We start from the raw sequence: 27,693 nt of genomic DNA on the forward strand, positions 1-27,693 counted from the left end.
CACTGCGCCACCGGGGAAGCCCTTACCATTCTTATTTTTAAATAACTTTGTTAAGTAAGTTTACGTATAATACAAGACAGCCATTTAAGTTTTTTTAACGAGAGTTTTGACAAATTTATGTACCATGTAACCATCACCACAATCCAGATAGAAACATTCCCATCACACCCAGAGTTCTTATTCCAGGCAGTCTTCATTTGTAGCCACAGGCAAACCTCTGATTTGCTTTCTGTCACTGTAGATTAGAATTTTTTTTAGAGGTTTGAACAAATGGAATTGTACAGTATGCATTCTTTTGTGCCTGACATCTTTTGCTCAACGTAATATTTTTGCTTCCTCAGGGTTGTTTCGTGTACCAATCACTCATTTCTTTTGGATAGTTTTTTGTTGTGCTCTTGTAACTGGGCCTAACAACATGTTGGTTGAATGAATGCGTATTTGGTACAGTGAGTATCCCTCCCTCCACAGTTTTGCTGCATTTCTTCCTCTATCATGAGGACGCTAAATCCTCTTCCAGATTGTGTGTTGCTAGACTTAAATTTATGTATCGATTATGTGAAGGTGTGATTTAATAGTAAAAAATGTTAAAGGTTTACAGCTAAATGACCTTGACATGAAACCTTGTCCTTGTTCTACCATCCTATACATACAGGCAAGTTACTTAACCTTTCTGAAGCTTAGTTTCCTTTTTTCTAAATTGGAGGTAATTATACTTAACTTGAATATTGTTGAAGTATTAAAGGTGTTGTATATAAACATTGTATGTAAAGCAAACATACTAGGCTCTTGTAAAAATAGGAGTGTAATTCAATGGTGTTTATTGGGTGGTGGTGTCTAGCATCTCCTTTTTACCTACTTAACAAAATTGTGCCTACCCATGTAGCTGCAGTTTTGTATTTTTTATTAGTATTCATTAGTAGTTTGAAGAAACACGTGTTTATGCTTACTAAAAGTTTCATCTAATGAAAGTGATTAAGGTCTTGATTAGTTTACTTTAGTCTGGGGTCCCCAACCCCTGGGCTGCGGACTGGTACTGGTCCTCTGCCTGTTAGGAACCAGGCCACACAGCAGGAGGTGAGCGACAGGTGAGTGAGCGAAGCTTCATCTGCTGCTCCCCATCGCTCTATCCCCATCGCTCGCATTACTGCCCAAACCATCTCCCCGCGCCCCCCGCCCCCGTTCCCCGCCGGTCTGTGGGAAAATTATCTTCCACAAACTGGTCACTGGTGCCAGAAAGGTTGGGGACCGCTGCTTTAGGTCACAAAATTTCTGCTAATTAAAATTCTAATAAAAATAATAAGTCATAAAACTTTTTTAACAGCTTGGAAGGCTTAGTAAATTATAAAGAATGGGGAAAAAGACCAGTAATATCAACTCTTCGTTATTGGTGGATAATTATTTCAGAGTAATATGCTAGTGGGGAGTAAGCAACCAGGAAACTAACGTTTTTTTCAGTTATGTTCTGTAGTAGGTGCTGTTTCTTACCGTTTATTCATTCAGCAAATTTTAATTAATGCCTGCTAGGTAGCAGATACTTTTCTAGGACATACTTTTCCACCTCACTTTTGTGGACTTTTGAGATTGATGATGATGATGGTGGTTATTTTAAATCCTCTGTATGTTTGTTGAGTGCAGTAATATTTTTATTTGGCCTTGGAACTGAGGAGAGTTAATGTGGGTTTTAGCAGATTAAATCAGTAGTGTGTACTTGTGGCCAGAAGATAGTTTTAAACTTATGTAAATAACTAAAAAGTTATTAAATTTTATATTTTGACCATAAACATTGATTGTGCTTGTATCAAATTGGACTTGACCTTTGGAAAGAACAAATTAAAATGTTAGGGGAATAATAGTAGGTTTTGCTGCTTGTGTATGGTATGTAGAAATTTGAGAATAAGGACACCAAATTTTGAAGGATATCTTTTAGTTGTTTTTTCACTACAAAATTTTAGTTTGCCAATATGTCACATTTTTTAAAAGCTTTTACAGGATGAGTCTAATTGATTTGTTGTCTTATTGATAACTGTTTAAACCAAATATTGATAACTGTTTAACTGCACAATCAGTAGGAAAAAGTTATTAGATGAAAACAGGACAAAGGATGGTTCAGTCTGACAATGTGTAATGTAGAAGAAGAGTTAACAGAAAAAGTACAAAGTGGAAATTAAGTGGGGTTATACGTGGTAAAAAAGTGGGACAGATGATAGAGTAAATTGTGCCTTTGAAGATAGAAAAAAATGAGTTAAGATTCTTAAAAACTAGTATTCAGTTTTTAGGCATTCAGATAGACTAGAAATATCTTCATTTAGGTTAATCCTGAGTGCTTTATACCCCAAGGGATCAATGAAGATAGGAGTGTGTTCGTTATTTCAGTATTTCAAAAATCAAACCTAATTAAAATTAGTATTCTTGGCTTTTCGTAAACAGTATATCAGTTTATGGTAATAGTGGTCATTTTCTGTAGATTAAAATCCCTTGGTTAGTTACATGTGTTTAATAAAGAGAGAAAACTTTTATTTAATAAGATGATAAATAGGAGAAAATACTTTTGAGTCCTTACTGAACAGGTGAGCCTTTTTACACACACACACACACACACACACACACGCACACACACACACACACACACACACACACCCTCATCCTTTGAATGATGACTTACCAATTGTAATCTCAGAAAGTAATTCCTATTACTTTTATCCAGTATACCTTTTGCAATATCACAATACTCTCTGTCTGGCTTAACATTTATCACTATCAAAAATCATTTCTGTTCATTATTTTCTAGCTACATGAAAATTCCATGAGAGCAGGTATCTTTCCTGTCTTATTTTTACTTAGTATCTTGACTGTATCTCCAGCACCTAGAGCAATGTTACATCCCACCAGCGATGTATGAAGGATCCAGTTTTTCCATTTCCTCTCTAATACTTGTCTACTTTTGTGAATGTAGCCGTTCTTGTGTGTTTGATCTCATTGTGGTTTTTATTTGGATTTCCCTAATGACTAATGGAAATCTGTTAATCTATTTAAAAAATCCTGTTGGGATTTTGATTGGCATTGTATTTAATTGATCTATAGATCAATTAGAAGAGAGTTGACATCTTAATTATATTGCTTTCCAATTCTTAGACATAGTATGTCTTTTATCTCATCAGTGTTTCATTGTTTTCACCATACAGAACCTGCACATGTTTTGTTAGATTTATAACTATGTATCTCATATTTATGCCTGAATGTCTAATTTTGAGGAAACTATTTGGAGCTGTACTAGCTATTCCTAGCATACAGAAGTAGGATTTTGTTCATATCTTGATCTTGCTTTTGACCTTGCAAAACTTACATAGTAGTTCTAGTTTTTTTGTAAATGGTTTAGCATATTTTACTCAGGCAGTCCGTGCCATCTTCAAATAGGGAAGATTTATTTTTTCTGTTTTTCCAATCTCTGTTTTTTTGTTTGTTCATTTCTTTTTCTTGCATAATTGTACTGCCTGGGACATCCTTGCCTGATTTGCAGTCTTAAAGTGTTAACAGCTTTATTAAGTTGTAATTCACATACCATGTTTTAACTCACCCATCTAAGATGTGCAGTTCAGTGGTTTTTAGTATTTTCACAGAGCTTTGCAAACACCACCACAGTTAATTTTAGAGCATTTTTCTCACCTCAGAAAGAACTCTTATACCCTTTAGCGGGCCCTCCCCTTTTCTTTCAACTCCCACCTCCGCCCAGCTTCAGGCAGCCACAGATCTACTTTCTGTCTCTACGCACTTCCCTATCCTACACATTTCATGTAAGTGGAATACATGGTCTTTTGAGACTGGCTTCTTTCACTTGGCATAATGTTTTCAAAGATCATGCATGTTGAAGCATTTAGCAATATCTTAATCCGTTTATTGCTGAAGAATATGCTGCAGTATGGATATATCCCATTTATTCATTTATCAGTTGATGGACATTTCCATTGTTTCTACTTTTTGACTATTATGAATAATGATGTTATGGATATTGTGTACAAGTTTTTGTATAGATTTTCATTTTGTGTATGTTTTCATTTCTCTTGGTTGCATACATAGTAGAATTGTTTGGTCAAATGATACTGTGTTTAACCTCTTCAACTGCCAGACTATTATCCAAAGCAGCTGTACCATTTTTATTTCCACCAGCAGTGTGTGAGAGTTTCAATTTCTCCAAATCCTGGCTAATACTTGTTATTATTTGTCATTTTTATTGTTGTCATCCTCCTGTGTATGTTGTAGATACCTGATTTACATTACCCTGGTGGTTAATGACATGAACATTTTTTTGTGTACATATTTGGCTACAAATATGTGTTGTCTTCTTTGGAAACATGTCTATTCGGATCCAGATCCTTTGTTTAGTTTTAAACTAGTTTTAAACTAAACTAGTTTGCCTTTTTATTAACCAGTTGTAAGAGTTCCTTGTATACTCTAGGTACAGATTCCTAACTAGATATGTAATTTTCAAATATTTTCTCGCATTCTCTGGGTTTTATTTTTACTTTTTTAATGGTATATTTTCATCACAAACGTTTTTAATTTTGATTAAATCCAGCATATTATCTTGTTACTCATGCCGTCATGTTGAAGAACCTGAGGTCGCGAAGATTTATCCCTCTGTTTTCTAAGAGTGTTATAGTTTTAGCTCATGCATTTATGTTTACAGCCCATGTGAATTAATTTTTGTATGTGATGTGAGAAAAGGGGTCCAGCTTGATTCTTCTGCATGTGGGTATTAAGTTGTCCCAGCACCATTTGTTAAAAAGACTATACTTTCGCCCATGGAATTATCTTGGCATCCTGTCTAAAATGAAATGACCATAAAATGTCAGGGTTTATTTCTAGACTTTCAATTCTTTTTTGTTGCTATATCTGTTTTCAAGTCTGGATGAATGAATCCTTCAACTTTGTTCTTTTTCAAGATTGTTTTTATTAGTCTGAGTGCCTTGAATTTTTGGAATAACTTGTCAGTTTCTTCAAAGAAGCCAGATTGTTTTGAGTCAGTAGATCAGTTTGGGGAGTATTGCCATCTATGTATTCTGGTCTTTGAACTGTCTTTTCCATTTATATGATTGATCTTTAGGTTTTTCAACAATGTTTTATAGTTTTCAGAAGATAAATTTTGTAGTTCTTTTGTTAAATGTATTCCCAAGTATTTCATTCTCTTTGATGCTTCATAACTGGAATTGTTTTCTTAATTTCATCTTCAGATTGTTCATTGTTAGTATATAAAAATGCAGTTGATTTTTGCATATTTGTTTTATACTCTGCAAACTTGCTGAACTTTTTTTTTTTAAATAAATTTATTTATTATTTTTGGCCGTGTTGGGTCTTTGTTGCTGTGCGTGGGCTTTCTCTAGTTGTAGCGAGTGGGGGACTACTCTTTGTTGCAGTGCGTGGGCTTCTCATTGCGGTGGCTTCTCTTGTTGTGGAGCACGGGCTGTAGAGCGCACGGGCTTCAGTAGACGCGGCATGTGGGCTCAGTAGTTGTGGCTCACGGGCTTAGATGCTCCGCAGCATGTGGGATCTTCCTGGACCAGGGCTTGAACCCGTGTCCCCTGCATTAGCAGGTGGATTCTTAACCACTGCGCCACCAGGGAAGCCCTGCTGAAGTCTTTTATTAAACTATTATAAAATCTATTACAGACGATCCCCAACTTATGATTGTTTGACTTGAATTTTCAACTTTACAGTGGTACAAAAGTGATATGCATTAAGTAGAAACTGTACTTACAATTTTGAATTTTGATCTTTTCCCAGGCTAGCGATATATGGTAGGAAACTCTCTAGTGATGCTGGGCAGCAGCAGCAGCAAGCCACAAGCTCCCAGTCAGCCACGTGATCATGAGGGGAAACAACCAATACAGGCATACCTTTTTTTTATTGTGCTTCGAAGATATTTTGTTTTTTACAAATTAAGGTTTGTTGCAACTCTGCGTCGAGCAAATCTGTTGGTGCCAGTTTTTCCAACAGCATTTGCTCACTTTGTGTCTCTGTGTCACATTTTGTTAATTCTTGCAATATTTTAAACCTTTTCATTATTATTTTGTGTGTGATCAGTGAGCTTTGATGTTACTGTTGCAAAAAGATTATGACTTGCTGAAGGCTCTGATGATGGTTAGCAATTTTTAGCAATAAAGTATTTCTTAACTTATTATTTTAATTGAAGTAGAGTTGATTTACAATGTATTAATTTCTGGTATACAGCAAAGTGATTCAGGTAGGGTGTGTGTGTGTGTGTGTGTGTGTGTGTGTGTGTGTGTGTGTGTGTGTGTGTGTATTGTTTTTCAGATTCTGTTCCATTATAGGTTATTACAAGATACTGAATATAGTTCCCTGTGCTATATAGTAGGACCTTATTTATCTATTTTATTTTTTTGTAGTGTGTATCTGTTAATCCCAATCTCCTAATTTATCCCCCTCTTCCCCTTTGGTAATCAAAGGGTAAGTTTGTTTTCTATGTCTGTGAGTCTATTTCTGTTTTGTAAGTAAGTTTATTTGTATCATTTTTTTAGATTCCACATATAAGTGGTATCATATGATATTTGTCTTTCTCTGTCTGGCTTACGTCACTTAGTATGATAATCTCTGGGTCCATCCATGTTGCTGCAAATGGCATTATTTCATTCTTTTTTATGGCTGAGTAATATTCATATATATATATTCCTATATATGTAAGAATACATACACACCCATATATATGTATGTATGTATATACACCACATCGTCTATCCATTCATGTGTTGATGGACATCTAGGTTGTGTTATTTTTATATTTGCAGTCTGACAGTCTGCAGTTTGATTGGATTCTTTAATCATTTATTGATACATTTAATATTGGTATTGGTGTAGTGGAATATATGTCTCCCATATTGCTATATTTTCTGTATGTTTTCATGTCTTGTTGTTTTGTTCCTCCTTTACTGCTTTCTTTTGCATCAAGTGGTGTTTTTCTACTATAACATTTTAGTTCCTTTAATGTTATTTACACTATATTCTTTTATATTATTTTTTTAGTTGTTGCACTAGGGCTTACTGTATTCTTATTAGGATTTACTTCAGATGTACTAATTTAGTTCCAGTGAGATACAGAAATTTTATTCCTGTATAGCTCTATTCCCTCTTCTCCCTTTTTGTGCTGGTATTGTTGTACATATTGCAGCTGAATATTTTATAAACCCAACAATATGTTGTTATTATTTCATATGATTTTATCTTACTTAAACTCAGAAAAGAAGGGAGAGCAAGTATATTCCCAGAATAAGGCTTATTCATTCATCATTTATTAATCTTTGGATATTTTGTTGAATTTGATTTGCTAATATTTTGTTGAGGATTTTTGCAAAAAATGAGGAAGATTGGTCTTTAAGATTTTTTTTCTTGTATACTCTTTGGTTTTGGTATCAATGTAATGTTAACTTCTTAAAAGTGACTTACAGAATAATCCCTCCCATTCTATTTTCTGGAAGACATTGTGTCAGATTGGCACTATTTCTTTTTTAGAAATGTTTGGAAGAATTCACTAGTGAAACCATCTTGACCTGGAGGATAACTGTGTGAATTAAATTTTTTCAGCAGATTTAAGACTATTCATGTTGTGTCTTAGTTTCGGACATTAGAAGTCTGAAATCAAGGTACCAGCTGGGCCATGCTTCTTTTCGAGGCTCTGGGGAAGAATCCTTTATTGCTTTTTCTGTCTTCTGGTTGTTGTCAGCAGTCCTTGATGTTCCTTGGCTTACAGCTGCATCACTTCTATTTCTGCCTTCATTTTCACTTGGTTATCTTTCCTCTGTGTATGTCTCTATGTCTCTATTTCCTTTTTTTTTTTAAATAAATTTATTTATTTTTTGGCTGCGTTGGGTCTTCATTGCTGCATGCGGGCTTCCTCTAGTTGCGGCGACCAGGGGCTGTTCTTCGTTGTGGTGCGTGGGCTTCTCATTGTGGTGGCTTCTCGTTGCAGAGCATGGGCTCTAGGCGTGCGGGCTTCATTAGTTGTGGCGCACGGGCTCAGTAGTTGTGGTTCACAGGCTCTAGAGTACAGGCTCAGTAGTTGTGGCACACGGGCTTAGTTGCTCCGCGGCATGTGGGATCTTCCCGGACCAGGGCTCGAACCTGTGTCCCCTGCATTGGCAGGCGGATTCTTAACCACTGCGCCACCAGGGAAGTCCTCCTTTTTTCTTAGAAAGATACAGTCGTCATTAGATTTGGGCCCACGCAAATTGAGTATTACCTCCTCTTAATTTGACCGCATCTGCAAAGACTTTATTTCCAAATATTGTTACATTCAGAGATACCAAGGATTAGAACCTGAATATATCTTTATTGGTACACAACTCAACGCACTACAGTTACTACAGTTTATAATCTTGTCACCATGTAGTTCCCGTTCCTTGCATCAATCTATGCTGTAATTGTCATATTATATCTACATGGTTCATATACCCCTTCAGACAGTGATGTAAATTTTCCTTTAAATTATCACACATATTTTAAAGAATTTAAGAAGAAAAGAATAGGGATTGGCAAACTATGACTATCGGCTAAATACAGCATGCCACCTGCTTTTATAAATAAAATTTTATTGGAATACAGCCACAGCTCTTAGTTTATGTATTTTCTGTGGGTTCTCTTGTGCTGTAAGTGCAGAACTGATTAATCACAACAGAGACTTTTGGGCCTGCAAAGCCTAAAGTATTTATCATCAGGCTGGCCTTTTACAGAAAAGTTTGCTGTTTCCTGGTCTAGTATACATTCCCACATATTTGCCATTTTTGTTGTTCTTCATTCAGGAAATTCTAAGCTTCATTATTTACCTTTGTCCAAAGAAACTTCCTGTTTTTGGAGCAGGTTGGCTCATGATGATTTATCTTAGTTTTCTTTCATCTGAAAATGTATTTATTTCACCTTTATTTTTTGAAGGATACTTTTGTTCCATCTACATTTCTGAGTTGACGGTTCTTTTCTTGATAGCATTTAGCTAGAGTTAAATAGTAGTAGCTACCTTCTTTAGGTGGTTCACAGACTCTCCAGTTTGTCACAGTTTCTGCTTTCTATTGTTTCCTTGATATTGATACTAGCTGTTATTTGATATCTACTGTTGTGCTTATGCTGTTGTACTTATCATAGATCAGGAGGGAAGTAAAAATTTCACTTTACCCATGTCTCTCTATAAAGTGGGAAAATAGACCAAGAAGTACATGTTTCAGGAAAAGTGGGAGAAACAATATATTTTAATAACATTTGGAATATTCAGGTATTTGGGCTATTTCTATGCATTCAGTGCAAGGAATTGTGTCTTGTGCAGAGTTGTCTTTGCCCTGTCTTGCTTTGTTATAGCCAAGTCACATCAAAGTTCATTTAGCCTTGGATCCTGAGCCAGAAAACCTGGATTCTGTTTTCTCTGGCTCTGTCACTAATTAGCTGTGTGTGTGACCTTCAGCACTCCCACCAGACCACAATTTCTTTATCTTTAAAACAAGAAGTTTCAACTGAATATGCTCTGAGGCCTTTTCTTTTTCTTAATTTGCTGTGCTTTCTGTTATCCTCTGCAAACAACCTTATTCTTCTTGCCCTGAAATTCTGACCCAGGTGTTCTTATCCTTTTTTGGCCTATGAACCCCTTTGGCTCTCTGGTGACACATGTCGACCCTTTTTCAATATTTTAGGTGTGCAAAATTAAATATACATGCTTATGAGGACACCAGTTATATTAGAATATGGTTTTTAAAATATCAAATAAATAAATTCAGTAATGTGCATATCAACAATGTCCAGTGGTGTATAGTAATTTTTAGGCTAGTAATGAACATAAATGAAAATTTGAGATTTGAAGCAACTGAAGTGTTTTGAAATGTCTGTAGTTTCTAATGGTAACAAAATCACAGGTAATACCACTGTGGCTTGTTGATTGCTTTTTTTTTTTTTAACTTTTTTTTTTTTTTTTGTGGTACGCGGGCCTCTCACTGTTGTGGCCTCTCCCATTGCGGAGCACAGGCTCCGGACGCGCAGGCTCAGTGGCCATGGCTCACGGGCCCAGCTGCTCCGTGGCATGTGGGATCTTCCCGGACCCAGGCATGAACCCGTGTCCCCTGCATCGGCAGGTGGACTCTCAACCACTGCGCCACCAGGGAAGCCCTACTTTTTTTTTTTAACACTTTTTAAAATTGGGGTATAGTCGATTTATAATATATTAGTTTCAGTTGTACAACATAGTGATTCCAAGTTTTTCTAGATTATACTTCATTTAAAGATACTCTAAAATATTGGTTATATTTCCTATGCTGTACAATATATCCTTATAGCTTATTTATTTTATACCTACTAGTTTGTACCTTTTAATTCCCTATCCTTTTCTTGTTCTCTCCTCTTCCCTCTCCCCATAGAATTACATGGTAACCACTAGTTTCTTCTCTGTGTCTGTTTCTGTTTTGTTATATTCATTCCTTTGTTTTATTTTTAGATTCCACAATAAGTGATAACATACAGCATTTGTCTTTCTCTGTCTGACTTATTTCACTAAGCATAATACCCTCCAGGTTCATTTTTCATGTTGTCGCCAGTAGCAACATTTCATCCTTCTTTATGGCTGAGTAGTATTCTGGTGTGTGTGTGTGTGTGTGTGTGTGTGTGTGTGTGTGTGTGTGTGTGTGTGTGTGTACACACACCACTTGTACTTTATCCATTCATCTGTTGATGGACACTTTGGTTGCTTCCTTATCTTGGTTATTGTAAGTAATGCTGCTATAAACATGGGGGGGTGTGTATCTATTCAAATTAGTGTTTTTATTTTCTTCAGATAAATACCCAGGAATGGAATTGCTGGATCATTGGTAGTTCTGTTTTTAGTTTTCTGAGGAATGTCCATACTGTTTTCCACAGTGGCTGTCCAATTTACATTCCCACCAACAGACTACAAGATTTCCCTTTTCTCCGTATCCTTTATTTGTGGTCTTTTTTTTTTTTTTTTTTTTATTTATTTGTGGTCTTTTTGATGATTATCACTTACTTTTTTTTTGAATGTTTGAATTTTATTTATTTTTTATACCTCAGGTTCTTGTTAGTTATCTATTTCATACATATTAGTGTATATATGTCAATCCCAACCTCCCAGTTCATCCCACCACCACCACCTCCATATTACTTACATTTTTAATTAAAGATATACCAAATTTCAATTAGAAGTTAGTAGAATAAGGATGTAACTTTTTTCCATCCAAGTTCATACCCTCTGTGTTCGATCAACAAACTCTGAATTTTGTTGTTTTTTTTTTTTTTTTGGCCGCACCGCATGGCTTGCAGGATCTTAGTTCTCCCACCAGAGATTGAAGCTGGGCCATTGCAGTAAAAGTGCCGAGTCCTAACCACTGGACTGCCAGGGAATTCCCAACAAACTGAATATTTTTATTTATTTATTTATTTATTTTTTGCGGTACGCAGGCCTCTCACTGTTGTGGCCTCTCCCGTTGCGGAGCACAGGCTCCGGACGCGCAGGCTCAGCGGCCATGGCTCACGGGCCCAGCTGCTCCGCAGCACGCGGGATCCTCCCGGACCGGGGCACGAAGCCGTGTCCCCTGCACTGGCAGGTGGACTCTCAACCACCGCGCCACCAAGGAAGCCCAAACTGAATATTTTTAGAACATAGGTTAAAACCTCCTCTTCTTATCAGTCTGGCAAGACATTTTCTTTTTTTATCAATTTATTTATTTATGGCTGCGTTGGGTCTTCGTTGCTGCGCGTGGGCTTTCTCTAGTTGCGGAGAGTGGGGGCTACTCTTGGTTGCGGTGCGTGGGCTTCTCATTGCAGTAGCTTCTCTTGTTGCAGAGCTCGGGCTCTAGGTGCACGTGCTTCAGTAGTTGTGGCTCGCGGGCTCTAGAGCACAGGCTCAGTAGTTGTGGCGCACAGGCTTAGTTGCTCTGTGGCATGTGGGATCTTCCTGGACCAGGGCTCGAACCCGCGTCCCCTGCATTGGCAGGCAGATTCTTAACCACTGCACCCCCAGAGAAGTCCCAGTCTGCGAAGACATTTAATTTAGTGTCTACTGTGTGTTAGGTAAACGTAAATTGTGTTTAATAAATATTAAATACATTTCTCAATGAATATTACTATTAAAGATGTGAATGTTACTGTAACTTTGTGTTATTCATTGCTTTATAACTCTGTGGAGAATAATTTGGAAACATGGTTTCTGACCCCAGGGTCTGTACAAATGGAGTTTTTATTACAGAAATAAATTCTCTTGTTCTTTGTTTCTTATGGGCATTTCTAATTGAGTCTGTATTTACTACCTGGGATATAGTAAAGTTCCTTAAATAATTTTGGTAGGAAGTTAGAAAAGAATATGATTATTAGTATCAAGGATATTTGGCTGTTTTAATACTGAATAATTGTTCCAGAATGTCTGGTAAATTTCTACTTGAAATAATTTGTCTAGCTAGTATTTCTTAAAAGGGGATACAAATACCTCTTATCAATGGCACACTACTATAGTTATTCTTAATAGGATGTATGATAAAATGGAACTTGGCTGTTATGCATATTAAGCAAATAGTACATTTTGTCTGTATTGCCTGAAATTTTTGAATTGTGGGGTTTTGTCATTATTCTTAATTCATTAGCAGTAAAACAACTAAAGGTTGTAAAGGTTCTTTATAGTTTGTGTTCTCTTATTACAGTGCTACCTGGCCGGAGTTGAGACTGAGTAGACTCATACTCCTACTTCTTTGACTCTAGGTTTACTCTAATCTTCTCTCCTGGAAACATATGTGCTAGGCTTTTTTGTAGGACTTTTTAACTGCCTCCCCCGCACCACCACCCCACCTCCCATAGAGGAAGAATATATGTTTGTTATATACAGAATCTGTCACATGCAGAGGTATGTTGGTGACGTGTGTCCTTATTAACAAGCCTCCACTGAAGTGACATGCTCTTAAACCATTGCTTTCAATTCCTGTAGTTCCAGAGTATTCTGAGCACTTACAGCTAGTGAACTACTCTAGCTTACTCATGTACCCTAAGAATCAGCTGTTTTTATGCCGGTGTTAATACAATTTTTAGTTTAAGTATGATCTAAGCTAATGAAATATGAGTATAGAAAGAACTATTGTTTTAAGCTGTTTGTATATGCTTTGGAAAAGTGAGGTAGATGCCTTGGAAAGACTTTACATAAAATGGTTTAAAAATTACTAAAGGATTAGGTGTGGATAAGCCTAAAGGTTTAGGAAGCTTTTGGTTCGACTGACTAAAATTTATTTTCTCGTGTCTCTGGAGGAATGGTCATTTGTGTGTTGGTTAATGCAACAGCTAAGTGATTAAGGCCAGAGCCAAATTCTTTTCATCTTTCTGTTCTGCCATTATTAGAGTGTGAGATTCTCCTTAAGCTAACTCTCCACAGATTTAGTTTGTTTGTTTTGGCCACATGTGCAGCTTGTGGGATCTTAGTTCCCTGACCAGGGATTGAACCCTGGGCCCTCGGCAGTGAGAGCACAGAGTCCTAACTACTGGACCGCTAGGGAATTCCCCAAGCTAGCTCTCTTGCGGTTGAAAGATGGCTGTAGTAGGTAGTTCTAAATGTGATAGTCTGATATAACAACATCTAGGGGAACAAAGGGGGCTGTCTCTCTCTCCTTTCCTAAAATCCTGCAATCAGATTTCTCCTCTCCTCTTTCTCCTAGTATCTCACTGGCCAGAATTGGTTCAAATGCCCTTACACAAATCATTTACTGACAGGGGCATGGGGGTGGTTGGGTAGCATTATCATATTTACTTAAATCAATCAACATTTCCTCTTAAGTCATGTGGGAAAGCTTGAACCACTGAACAACTATGGCAGTCACAGGGAGAAGGACTGGACTGTTAGGGAGTCAACCAGGAGTGTCTGCTGTAGAGAGACAATTTAAAAAGTAGAAAACATGCAAAAATTCAGAAGGATGTAGAAACTGGACTTCTTTAAGGAATTTTGAAGCTTCCTTCTTACAGAATTGTATAAAGATAAGGTACATTGAATGTATTCATTTCTGTGACTGGGATAGACACAGAGACCTTGGTTGACGATAGTAATCTGGTAGCCTTAAAACTTCAACAAAACAATTCCGCTGTTCGCCTTGTGACACAGTGCCTGTTTTTTCTCTGCTTAGGGTCTAAAGCTCAGTGTGAAAGGATATTGTGGGTACTTTATTTCCTGATAGGGGTCTTTCTGAACTTTGAATCTCCAGCTGATTAATGTCTGTTACTTGTCACCCCATTGCTGATTTCCTTCTTATAGAAGAATAGTGAGACTTCTGAATAGATGTATTATTTGACAGCTGGAATTTCCAGAAATGATTTCATTTTTTTTGAAACCATAATTGATATGATATATGTATATGATACATCTATGATATTTATTACCAATTACGGTTTCATGAAGAAATATATATATCACATTTTCTTCATGAAACCATAATTGGTATGAGATATATGTGTGTGCATGTGTATATATACATATACATATATGTATGTAAAGATTGAATTCAAGTTAAGTGAACAGGAGCTCAAATTCTGGCCCTGTTACTTCCAGCTTAGTTAACTACCTCTTGACCTTGTGTTATTTCCTTATTGTTAGAGTTTGTTTTCTCATCTGTAAAACAGGGACAGTAATATCTACCTTATAGAATTATTTTGAGGGTTGAAAGAAATTATACATGAAGTAGTGCACAGTGACTAATGCTTGGCAAATGATAGTTAATATTACATTCCTAGGAAGAAATGTTAAGATAGTGGACATATTTTTAAAACCTAAGTATTGAATATATTAGAGGAACTTTTTTTACTAGAAATTTCTTGTAATAAGGAAGTTTTACTGTAATCTACTTCTGATTATCTGCTTCTGCACTTACAGTGTATGTATTTCAACAAAAGAAATCTTGTGCTTAAAAAACAGTGTAAAAATTAATGTTTAAGGCCCAGCATTATTTCTCAGAGGTACAGTAAGAGGCAAGGAAAGGGCGCATTGGCATGCATAGGAACTGTACAATCTCTTATATACTACCTTCAATTTATATAATGTTTCTTTTTGCTTAGTACTTACACTGAGATGAAAACATTTTTGAATTTCACTTTCTTATAAAGTCTTAACCCGACAGCCTTAATCTTGGCTGTACATTTGAATCACCTGGAGCACTTTAAGCCTTTCTTTTTTTTTTTTTTTTTTTTTTTTTTGCGGTACGCGGGCCTCTCACTGTTGCGGCCTCTCCCGTTGCGGAGCGCAGGCTCAGCGGCCATGGCTCACGGGCCCAGCCGCTCCGTGGCATGTGGGATCCTCCCGGACCGGGGCACGAACTCGTGTACCCTGCATCGGCAGGCGGACTCTCAACCACTGCGCCACCAAGGAAGCCCTGGAGCACTTTAAAAAGCACCTGCTGACCAGGTTCCATCCCTGACAAATTAATTAAAGTAGGGGCAAGGGAGGGGACATTAATATTTCTTAAAAAAAAAAACCTTCGGTGATTCTGATGTGCATCCTATGATTAAAAACAGTGTAAATCCTTTAGCCTATTTCTGTCCTCTATAAATATGCCTATTGCCTCTTCCCCTCTGTGTTAGTGCCCTAAACAGTCATGTGTCAGTGCTTTGCAGAGCATCTGTGGCTATTCCCTTGACTTTCACGCCAGGAACAGTGTACTAGAAGTTGCCCCTTTGTGTTTTACAAAAAGTAAACTTTGAGAAGTTGGGAGAATGTCTACTTAGTTAGTGTTCACTATGTTATCTTCTTTAAATGGAGGGGTGTAATTATTCTTTTCTCCTTTTTACTTAAGCTTTATTATCTTTTTTAATTTTATTTATCTATTTTTGGCTGCGTTGGGTCTTCGTTGCGGTGTGCAGGCTTCTCATTGCGGTGGCTTCTCTTGTTGCGGAGCATAGGCTCTAGGCACTTGGGCTTCAGTAGTTGTGGCACACGGGCTCAGTAGTTGTGGCTTGCGGGCTCTATAGTGCAGGCTCAGTAGTTGTGGTGCATGGGCTTAGTTGCTCCGCGGCATGTGGGATCTTCCTGGACCGGGGCTCGAACCCATGTCCCCTACATTGGCAGGTGGATTCTTAACCACTACACCACCAGGGAAGGCCTTAAGCTTTGTTTTATTTTATTTTATTTTATTTTATTTTATTTTATTTTTTATTTTTGCGGTACGCGGGCCTCTCACTGTTGCGGCCTCTGCCGTTGCAGAGCACAGGCTCAGCGGCCATGGCTCATGGGCCCAGCCGCTCCGCGGCATGTGGGATCTTCCCAGACCAGGACATGAACCCGTGTCCCCTGCATCGGCAGGCGGACTCTCAACCACTGTGCCACCAGGGAAGCCCTGTATTTCATTTTACTTGGAACTTTTTAGACTTGGTAGTAGAAATTTTCTGTCTTGAGATGCTTGGCCTTTTATTTTATTTCTTTTTTCTTTTTCTTTTTTTTTAACATCTTTATTGGAGTATAATTGCTTTACACTGGTGTGTTAGTTTCTGCTTTATAACAAAGTGAATCAGTTATACATATGTTCCCTCTTGCATCTCCCTCCCTCCCACCCTCCCTATCCCACCCCTCTAGGTGGTCACAAAGCACAGAGCTGATCTCCCTATGCTATGCGGCTGCTTCCCACTAGCTATCTATTTTACGTTTCGTAGTGTATATATGTCCATGCCACTCTCTCACTTTGTCACAGCTTACCCTTCCCCCTCCCCGTATCCTCAAGTCCATTCTCTAGTAGGTCTGTGTCTTTTTCCCGTCTTACCCCTACGTTCTGCATGACCTTTTTTTTTCTTAGATTCCATATATATGTGTTAGCATACGGTATTTGTTTTTCTCTTTCTGACTTCACTCTGTATGACAGACTCTAGGTGCATCCACCTCACTACAAATAACTCAGTTTCGTTTCTTTTTATAGCTGGGTAATATTCCATTGTATGTATGTGCCACATCTTCTTTATCCATTCATCCGATGATGGACACTTAGGTTGCTTCCATGTCCAGGCTATTGTAAATAGAGCTGCAATGAACATTTTGGTACATGACTCTTTTTGAATTATGGTTCGAGATGCTGGGCCTTTTAGACAGATAGATCTACTGTCTATTACTCACAGTAAATTCCATGTGTCAGGTACCTAGAAGCCTCCTTGAAATAACATGTGACAGAACTACACAGATATGTAAGAAATCGTGCATCAGGAACGCTACCAGTACAGAAAATAGAAGACACACAAAATTAAGCTACAAAACATTAAATTATGACAAACAGAGTAAATTGATTTCAAAAGCACAGTGTTGATTTATTTTTATTTGTTTTCCTTTGTAAATGTAGGCAACTTTTCATTTTACATGTTAATCATAGACTCTTGAAACATGTATTATTAAAACATTCAGAAAAACTATTTTTAGTTGATGTGGCATTTTTCCCAGACTAAGTTTGGTATAAAACAGAAATTCCTGAGTTTTATTTATTTTTATTTTGTCTGCCCACGTTTCTTATATGTAACATAAGTCATCAACTCAGAATTTTGAAAACATTTATCTATGTGATCGAACCAAAAATTAGTCCAGAAAATAGTTTATAAAATACTTGTAACTGCAGCCTACCTACTAACAAGAAAATGTTGCTTAACATAGTTCTGGAATTTGAGAAACCCTAAGGTTTTAAAGATGATGTTAAGTGCATTTACTTCAGCTTTTATTGAGCTCTAGTGAAATTGGTCACATTTGTTAGTGTGTTTTAATTAATAGCCAACTTGGAATATAATGTCCTCTATATCAGAAAATAAAACCTGCCCAACGGGTTCAACTCTCTTAACCTGACAAATTCACATTGTAGCTTAAAGTTGAGTTTGGTAAAGACTACCAAATTAAAATCTTTTTTTTTTTTTGATGTGGACCTTTTTTTTTTTTTTTAAGTCTTTATTGAATTTGTTACAATATTGTTTCTGTTCTATGTTTTGGTTTTTTGGCCCTGAGGCATGTGGGATCTTAGCTCCCTGACCAGGGTTCGAACCTCACCCCCTGCATTGGAAGGCGAAGTCTTAACCCCTGGACCACCAGGGAAGTCCCTAAAATCTTTTATTTAGATACCATTCCCAACCTCCAAAATATTTGGGCCATGTTTTAAAGTACTATTGAGCAATAAAGTGGGAGGAAAAAGAAAACATGGAAAAAAATCAACTGTAATTGTCCACTTTCCTAAATGGATTACTTTGACACAAAACATTTAAAGTATAAAATTTTGGAGCTGCACACATTAAAAAAATTCATCTAAATTGATCACTTTATTTTACAGATTAAGAAACTGAAGCCAGAGAGGAGAAACTGATCAGGCTAATACTAACTAGAATTCAGATTTTCTGGTTATTGTTCCATTCAAGGTGTATATTTTTGTATGATGATGACATCCAAAATTTAATAGAATTTGGAGAATAAAGTTAATTTTTTTCTCTCCAATTAAGTATTTTCTAGAAATGTTACTCAAATCTCTTATTTTGAGAAGTCTTTTTTTGAAAGAAAAATTGGGGTTCAGTTACCATTTGTTTAGATAATATTAGGTGCTGAATTTTTATTAGCCTCTGATTTAGGGAAACACCTAGGATGAATAAGCCTGCTTATCTTATATTAATTAAGATTTGGTTTCTATTTTCCCTCTTACTGGCTTCTTGTCAGATTTTAAGCTGATAGCATGACTAAATCTATTTCACGGGTTTTCAGCAGAAAAGGTATAAAATGTTTATTCTTTTATCATTTATACTGGTATATTCAGTAACTTTATTCTAAAAGTATCTTGAATTTGAGAGAAGTTATTGCATGAGTAGACACTAGTGATACATGTGTTACATGAATTACTTTGCGTTCTTGAAATTTAATTCTGTTACCAGTCTGTTAAAAAGTTTAAAGTTTTTTGACTTAGTTATTTGCAAATATTCAATACAATTTGGAGGCTTTAAAACATTAGCTTTGTTTACATTGTTTAAAAATCTTTTAAATATTACTTCATCAAGCCTGTCTTTTAAAATATAATTTTGACATACCTGTTAATCACCTAGCATTTTATAAATTTTTGTTTTCAAGCAACATACAACATACCAGTGAAATGATCCATTCTCTAATAATCTGAATGGTTACCATATTTAAAGTGTTTTGTAGTTGAGAACAAACTGATACCAATAGAGGTACTACATAGTTCGTTCTAGCCTTTTATCCTTGCTTACCTGTAACTTTCCTGAAGTGGGAAATCAACCACCATCTATTTTACTTATTGTTTATCTTCAGTAGACATGTATAGTTGTTTCAGCATTACTAATCCATAGCCTTGTAAGGAATCACTTTACCAACCAGAACACAGTGTTTATATAGAGTTCTTTTTTTCTGTTACAGTTACCAGTCACAATACCATCTTCCAAAGTTATTTAGGCCAGCACCATTTTCCATACCCCCCTTCAGTGTGGCTGTGTCATACATTTGTAATACAGTTACTCTTTTGCCAGTTCTGTATTTCTAACCTCCTAGTTGATTTTTAAGATTTGCGTACATTCAGCTTTACTCTTCATGTTGTGAAGTTCTATGGATTTCGGGACATGCATAGCATCTGTGTCCACTCCAGTACCATATAGAATAATTCAGTCTCTTTAAAAGTTCCCTCTGTGTCCCCTTTGTAGTCAGTCACTCCTCCAGTTCCCTGGCAACCATTGATCTATTTTCTCTCTCTACAGTTTTGCCTTTCCAGAATGTCATGAATGGAAACACTATATGGCCTTTTTGGTCTGGATTCTTTGCCTTAGCAAGTGCATTTAAGATTCATCCATGTTGCATAAATTAATAGCTTGGGTTTTTTTTAATTCTTGAATAGAATTCTGTTGTGTAGATGTGTTGTTTTATTTATCCATTCACCTTTTGAAGAACATCTTCCATGGTATAAACATTCACGTATAGGTGTTGGTATGAGCGTAAGTTTTCAGTACACTTTGGTAAATACCTAGGGGCACAGTTACTGGGTTGTATGTTAAGCCTATGTTTAACTTTATAAAAAACTGCCAAACCCTTCCAAATGTATTTGCTTTCATTTTTTAAAGATATTTTAGCTAGATTTAGAATTCTTGGTTAATAGTTTTTTATAATTTTTTTCTATAGTTTAAAAATGTTGAGGGGAGTTCCCTGATGGCCTACAAGTTCGTATTCTGGGCTTTCACTGCCATGGCCCAGGGTTCAATCCCTCCTGGTCTGGGAACTGAGATCCCACACCCCTCACGGCCAGAAAAAAACTTGATTACCTCTCCCCTGATTTGCATTGTTTTTGGTGACAAGTCTGCCATCATTTCTCTCTCTTTTTCTCTATGTATTCTTTTTTCCCCTTCTGGCTGCTTTATGATTTCTCTATCACTGTTTCTCAGTAGTTTGACTGTCAAATGATGAAGTGTGTTTTTTTGTTCTCCTTAGAGGTTGTTGAAGTTATTGGATCTGTGAGTTTATAGTTCTCAACAAATTTAGGGAAAGTTTGGCCTTTTTTCCCTGTCCTCCTGCTTTTTTACTCTTTCTGGGATACTAATTACATTAATTTTAGACTGCTTGATATCGCCCAACAGTTCACTGTCCCTAGTGATGATATCTCACTGTTCATTGTCCCATGGTTCCTTTTTTTTTTTTTTCTAGGCTCTTTTCTCACAGTGTTTAATTTTGGAGTTTTTTCTGTTGCTATGTCTTCAATTCATTAAGCTTTTCTTTTGGAGTATCTAATCTGCTGTTAATCCTATCCAATGCATGTTTAATTAGAGATATTGAATTTTTATCTCTAGATGATCAGTTTGAGCCTTTAAAAAATGTTTTAACTTTCAAATAATTATAAATTCATAAGATGCAAAAATAGTACAAGGAGGTCCCATATGCCCATCACCTATCTTCCTCCAGTGATGTCATCTTACATAACTGTAGTGCATTATCAAAACCAGAAATCGGTATAACTTATTAGACTGCAAATTAATTCGCTTTACCCTTTTCTGCATGCATTCACTTTTTTGTATGTTTTTATCATTCTGTGGTATTTTTCACATGTGTAGAGTCGTATAACCACCACCACCAAAAGCAAGATACAGAACCTTTCTGTCACCATAAAAAAAAATCCTCTTTCTGCCAACTTAGGTATTTTTGATACCTTGAAATTTTTTTCTTTTAATTTTTTTAAAAATTTAAATAATTATTTATTTATTTTTGGCTGAGTTGGGTCTTTGTTGCTGCTCAGGGCTTTCTCTAGTTGCGGCGAGAGGGGGCTACTCTTCATTGCAGTGCGTGGGCTTCTTATTGCGGTGGCTTCTCTTGTTGCGGAGCATGGGCTCTAGGTGCACAGGCTTCAGTAGTTGTGGCACGTGGGCTTAGTAGTTGTGGCTCACGGGCTCTTAGAGCATAGGCTAAGTAGTTGTAGCGCATGGGCTTAGTTGCTCCGTGGCATGTGGGATCTTCCCAGACCAGGGCTGGAACCTGCGTCCCCTGCATTGGCAGGTGGATACCTTACCTTTCTGGTACTATGTTCATAGTTTTCTTTATTTGCTTGAATGTATGGAATACATTTACAATACCTCTTTAAGCCACTAATTCTATCATCTGTATAATTGCAGGTTTATTTCCATTTATTATATTTCACCTTGTTATGGGTTGTTATTTCCTGCTTCTTTGCATGGCTAGTGTTTCTGATTGGATGCCAAACATTTAATTTTACATTATTTAATGATGGTTTTGTTGTATTGTTTTAAATATTGTTGGGCTTTGTTTAGGGGTACAGTTATGGTACTTAGAATTCTTTTGATCTTTTTGAGGCTTGGTTTTAAGCTCTGTTGGTGCTGGTCAAGAACATACTTCAGTTTAAAGCTTATTTGGTTTCATTACTGAGGTTTTCATTACCTTCTGAACTCTATTCAGTACCCTGTGTGTTAAAAGGTCCTACTCTCATTGATGGGAACATGAGCTCTGGGGATTGTTCTGCCTACTCCTTTTCAGAGGCTTTTTCTTCAGATTCAGTAGTTTTTTCACATGCATGAACAGATCATTACTTAGCTAAAACCTTGAGGGGAATCTCTCTCCATATCTTTGGAGCTCTTTGCAGCTTCCTTCTCCCCATTTGCCCTGCAAATTCTGGCTGTCTTGGTGTTTCCCCTAACTCTGAACTCTTTTTCCTTAACTCAGTGAGACTGTTGTGCTCCAGTTGGGTTCCATCGCCTAACCCCCTCCCTGTGTTTCAGCCTTGTAACTCTACAGGCAGTAGAGCTTACTTTTGTTTTGTTCTCTTGATGATCTCTGTCCTGAGATGGTGTTCAATGTCTGAAAATCATTGTTTCATACATTTTTTTCTAGTTTTCTAGTTGTCTAAGGTAGGAAGGTAAATACAGTCTCTGTTTTTCTGTCTTGGAAGGTATCCCTGCCTTATAGAAAATTTCATTTTAGTTTTATAAATATTTGTCTTTTCTGAGTTTTTAAATATTTATAGGACTTTGTGGGAAAAGCAGTGCATAAACTTTAATAAATTTAGGTACCTAGGGTGCATGTTCTCTCTCATGTTTTCTTTTTTTCACATATTCTCTGTGTCACACATATATTCACAGCCTTTTTTATCTATTCACTGTCCTTTCATTCCTAATATGATGAGTATCAACACAATCTGTTATTGAACATCTTTGTTTAATATAAGATAGTGGTGACAAATGTTAGCTTTTCATGTTTACCCAGAAGAAAATAAGAGTGCCTTAATTTCTTTTTCCCTTTGTTTACTGAAAGGAAATAATGATTTTTAGTTATTGTTCAATATAGAATGTTGATTCCTATATTGGTTAGAACACATACAGGCATACATCTTGTTTCATTGTGTTGCAGGAAGGGGGACCCCTTCCCTTCCAGGGCCCGAGAGTGGGCTCTTGTCTAACACTCTGAAATGAATTGTCCGAGGAGACACATGGGCTGACAAAGCAAGAGGCTTTATTGGGAAGGGGCGCCCATGTGGAGAGCAGCAGGGTAAGGGAACCCAGGAGAACTGCTCTACCACGTGGCTCGCAGTCTCTGGGTTTTATGGTGATGGGGTTAGCTTCCGGGTTGTCTCTGGCCAATCATTCTGACTCAGGGTTCTTCCTGGTGGTGCACGCGTCGTTCAGCCAAGATGGATTCCAGCGAGAAGGATTCTGGGAGGTTGGTAGGACATATGGACTGGTGTCTCCTCTCCTTTTGACCTTTCCCGAATTCTTCCGGTTGGTGGTAGCTTGTTAGTTCTGTGTTCCTTACCAGGACCTCCTGTTGTAAGATAACTCAAGCAAGTGGTTACTGTCGTGTCTGGCCAGGGCAGGCGGTTTCTGTCGGTGGTTCCCTTAACAACCGCACTTTGCTTTATTGTGCTTTATTATTCTATTGTGTTTTTACAAATGGAAGGTTTGTGGTAATCCTGCATCAGACAGGTCTGCGGGTGTTGTTTTTCCAACAGCATTTGCTCACTTCACGTCTCCATCACATTTTGGAACTCTTGAAATATTACAGACTTTTTCATTATTCTAATATTTGTTTTGGTGATCTGTGATCGGTGATCTTTGATGTTAGTATTGCAAAAAGGTGATGACTCACTGGAGGCTCCAGAAACGGTTAACATTTTTTAACAATAAAGTGTTTTTTAGTTAAGGGACGTACATTGTTTTTTTAGACATAATGCTATTGTATACTTAATAGACTACAGTATAGTGTAAACATAACTTATGTGCGTTGGGAAACGAAAAAGTTTGTATGACTTGCTTTATTGTGGTATTTGCTTTATTGCTGTGATCTGGAACTGAACCTGCAGTATCTCGGAGGTATGCCTATAGTGGCTGTTGTTTGAAACCCTAAGCCATGAAATACTTGAAGTTATCCCAAGATGGGGAAACAAAAGAAACAAAACAAGCTTTACTTTTGTACTAAATCCATAGTATTCCAAAGTTAATATTTTTTTAATCTGGTAAATGTACAGATTAAATATTTTTAATTATATTATTTAGCATATAAAGTCCTAATTATCTCATATATATATATAATGTTACGCTGTTGAAAATAGAATAGCCTTGCCTGATTTTAGATTTCTAATATATCTTTTGATGAAACTGGTACAAATGGAAGATAGTGCATGGACTTTAAACTTATTCTTAAACTTATTTAAGAAGGAAAACATGCTTATTTTCTAAGAAAAAACTGAAATTTTACACTTACTGTCCATTGAATTCAGACTTGTCATGAACATGTTAATAGTAAAGCAAGTACTGTTTTAAACTCTCTTAATATTATAAAATACATTAAAACAGGGTTAATGTTGTTTAGAGGATGCATAATAAATAGGTTTGTTCTCATTTTGTGACAGTCATGAACATTTAAGTTGGAGCTAAATGTATGTCACTTAACGATTCTTGAACATCTAATTCAGTAGATAGTTTTTCTTTATGAATAACCTAATTCCTTGCTAGATTATATTTATAGCAGTGAATATACTTATGCTTTAAAAAACCTTTTTCCTTTGTTACTTTTGAGAGAGACGTATTTAATTCCACTAGTACATATAAATTTGGTAATGCACATTTACATTTTTGCCATAGAGCCAGGCATCTCTGAAGTATTTCAGCCAAACATTTACAATGCAAGATGGTCAAAATTAAGTAAAAGTATATAGCACCCGCTAACTTGTGATCAGGCATAAGAGAGGAGGTGGAGTGTAGGTTTTCAGTACATGAATTCTTTTTAAAATTTAAATCTAATAATATTAATTTTTAATGTTTTCCTTGAAAAATTTTCTGACCTTCTTACTAGATTGCTTTTTAGACGTAATCCATGTGTATGTGTATGTGCATGTTTGTTGGTTTTAGTAAAATTGATTCATACTTCCTATGAAATTAAGTTAGATGTTTTTATTATCCTCTCTGAAAGTAAATTTTGTCTAATATTAAATAATTGCTCTAAATTTGAATATAATTTTTAGTGGTTAGCAACTATTGTTAGTTCAGTAGGTATACTAACTTACTACTTTCCTGGGGTAAACATTTTACTAAAAGTTAGGTAAAAGTAAAAGTAAGACTTTAGTCTTAAAAACGACTATTTACAAATTCTTTGTAGATACCACTTTTGAATTTTTGGTCTTTCATTTTCAATTTACGTTCTTGAGTTAGCATCTCTAGAGACTATTACCTCTGCTTCGGTGATTGATTTTTTTTTTTTTTTGTACCTGAAGTTTACAGTGCCTAGTCATTTTGGACTTATTTAGCTCTGTCCAGGTTAAGAAATAAGCACCATTATTTTTCTGCCCTAATGTAAAAAAGCACATTCTATTAGAGCATGCATGAAATTGGAGGATTGAAGGACAAAGGCTTCCAGAAAGTTGACATGTGTTGCTACTCTTCATTGGAGTAAATTTTAATAGAATATTGAGTTAGGTTTGCATCTGTTAATCATCCTAACATTATAGGATGAATTCCCATCTTATGGCATAGGAATAAACCTCATAAACTCAATGAATAGTGGCTGTATAAATAAGCATTTTGAGGGGAGGGATTTGAAATTAGATGACTGAATCTGAATTAATTGAACATTTCTGAGACTAACAGGAGGATGTTTATTTAAAAGGAAAAAAAATGTGTCAATTCAGGGCTGAACTTTTTTGTCCACTCCATTTTTATTCACTGTAAGTTTCTTTCTATGTGTGAGGTCTGGGAGACAGTTTTAATTGGAAGGGAAAGGTTTTCATATTTAGTAACTTCTATCTCAAATAAAATGTCTGCCAGTCTAGCCCTCCCTGGATGGTTAAGAGGAAGATCAATTAAGATATAAAAAGAGTACTTTTTGGTTTTGTTTTCTATGTATCGTATTGGATATTTTTGCTGCTGTTCATATGTTTACATGTTAGTAATTTTGACGGCTTTTGGATAATTCCACTCTAGAGGGAGAACTGGTGGGCGGTCCTTCCTGTGACACGACCCTTGAGTGACAGTTCTATTTGATTGCCTCCAGTACTGTGAGGAAAGGACACGACTCTATGGTGAGGACTGATGGACATACATTATCTGAGAAAAGAAACTACCAGGTAAGATCAAAAATTTTTTTCCTTTTTTCTGTTGGTCATATAGTTACATGAACTGTTTAACATGTTGTATTTAATTGGAATCAGGTTGGATACACCTGAGTTTGAAAAATTGGGGTTATAATTTTAAAAATAACGTATGTTGGGTTTGACAGTTGAAATAGTGGGAACATTTTTCAGAATAAAGCATGCTTATAATATAAATGTATATTTATTCTTATAAATAATGTATATATATTATTATAATAAATGTATATATATTCTTTTAGTGTCAGAACATAATTTTTCTGGTGTGTATATCTGTGTCAAAACTTAGATTATCTAAAACACAATTTATGACTTCATGGCTGGATTCAGAGCTAGTATTCCATAAAACAAAATGTTGATTGCTTTTATACATATTATTTCTGGAAGACTAAATCTGAAGTCTTAGGATCTATTCGGGGTACTAGAGCATCACAGGAATGTAGACAAAGTTGGTTAGAGTATAGAAAAAATAGAAATGAAAATCCCAGGGTACTCAGAGACCCCAATTCTATTGAATTTGTCATTAGCTTGCTGTCCTTATAATGTTAGATTCTTGTTTGCTCATTTATTAAGTTAGTTAATAATATCCATCCCCTATGAAATATGTAAGGATGCTGAAAGGATGGTTGAGGTGTAATATTCCTGTTTTCTTTCTGAGCTTTTAAAAGAAGGTGAATTTTAAAGATAGTGCTATTAAATAGTGATTTTAAAAACTCTTACATTTGAATTTAATTTTTTCAAAGAAAATCTGCTTTATTCATTTGATAATAATTTAATATCAAATTATGTAATGACTCAGAATACACAGTAGTTCATAGTTAAGTAGGAATAAGCTTTAGGCTTCTTTCACAAATACATATCCAGCCTCCCTCTCTCCCTTCCACCCACAAGTTTTGTTCCCTCCAGGCTGTGAAGGCAACTAGTGTGATAGCAGCAGCTTTTGTTAACTAACCATTTATCTTCTAATCATTTATTTTAGCCCAGTTAGTCTTTTCTTCCCTCAGATTGGAACAGTGAACATTGGAGAAAATTGTAAATGGGTCTTCATGGTGAGATAACAAAGAGCCTTTGAACACAAGACTTAGGTTCTGGTTTGGGCACTGTCCATAATGAAAAGTAGTGTCATATTTAACCTTTCTAGAATTTGACCTAATTTTATGTCTGAAGTTTCTTGCCAGATTTTTATAATTTTAATAAGCCAGAGTAAGCTGTGGCTATGCAGAATCAGTTCTCCCTGTAACCTTTTCTGTTCTGAATTGTTTTTATAGAATTAATCAACATGGCCTCTGTTCATTACTTATACTTGCTGTAACTCCTGCCTCACAACCACTTCCAACTACCTTGACTCATAGGATTTTAATTGGTTACACTACTTGGGTTGTTGTATCTTTTGATAGATTCTGCTAAATTATTTTAAGAATGTTGTGATTCTATATTGTGTGGCTTTTCAGTGTTTATAATCCAGTTTGTAAAGCGTAAGCAGAACTTTTGTATGATCACACAGTATGATTAATTTACTTTATGGAATCATATTAATAAAGAATTCCAAATTTTACACTTAAGAAAGGAATAAAAGGAGATTATATTTTAT

At 36.2% G+C, this 27,693-nt stretch overlaps 1 protein-coding gene across 6 annotated transcripts in view; it reads left to right on the forward strand.

The window, feature by feature from the left end:
* CNOT2 (CCR4-NOT transcription complex subunit 2) overlaps positions 1-27,693 on the forward strand; it is a 111,210-nt gene that overhangs the window by 16,020 nt on the left and 67,497 nt on the right. For 3 of the 6 annotated variants that reach the window (XM_033409604.2, XM_049694988.1, XM_049694987.1), the window contains exon 2: positions 26,006-26,078. In XM_033409604.2, coding sequence (XP_033265495.1) covers positions 26,006-26,078 — 73 coding nt within the window. Of the gene's footprint in view, positions 1-25,935; positions 26,079-27,693 lie in introns of those variants that run through there. The other 3 variants (XM_033409605.2, XM_004281885.3, XM_033409606.2) reach the window with 2 other exon arrangements.

Source organism: Orcinus orca, chromosome 11 (assembly GCF_937001465.1).
Source record: "Orcinus orca chromosome 11, mOrcOrc1.1, whole genome shotgun sequence".
Classification (NCBI taxonomy): Eukaryota; Metazoa; Chordata; class Mammalia; order Artiodactyla; family Delphinidae; genus Orcinus; species Orcinus orca.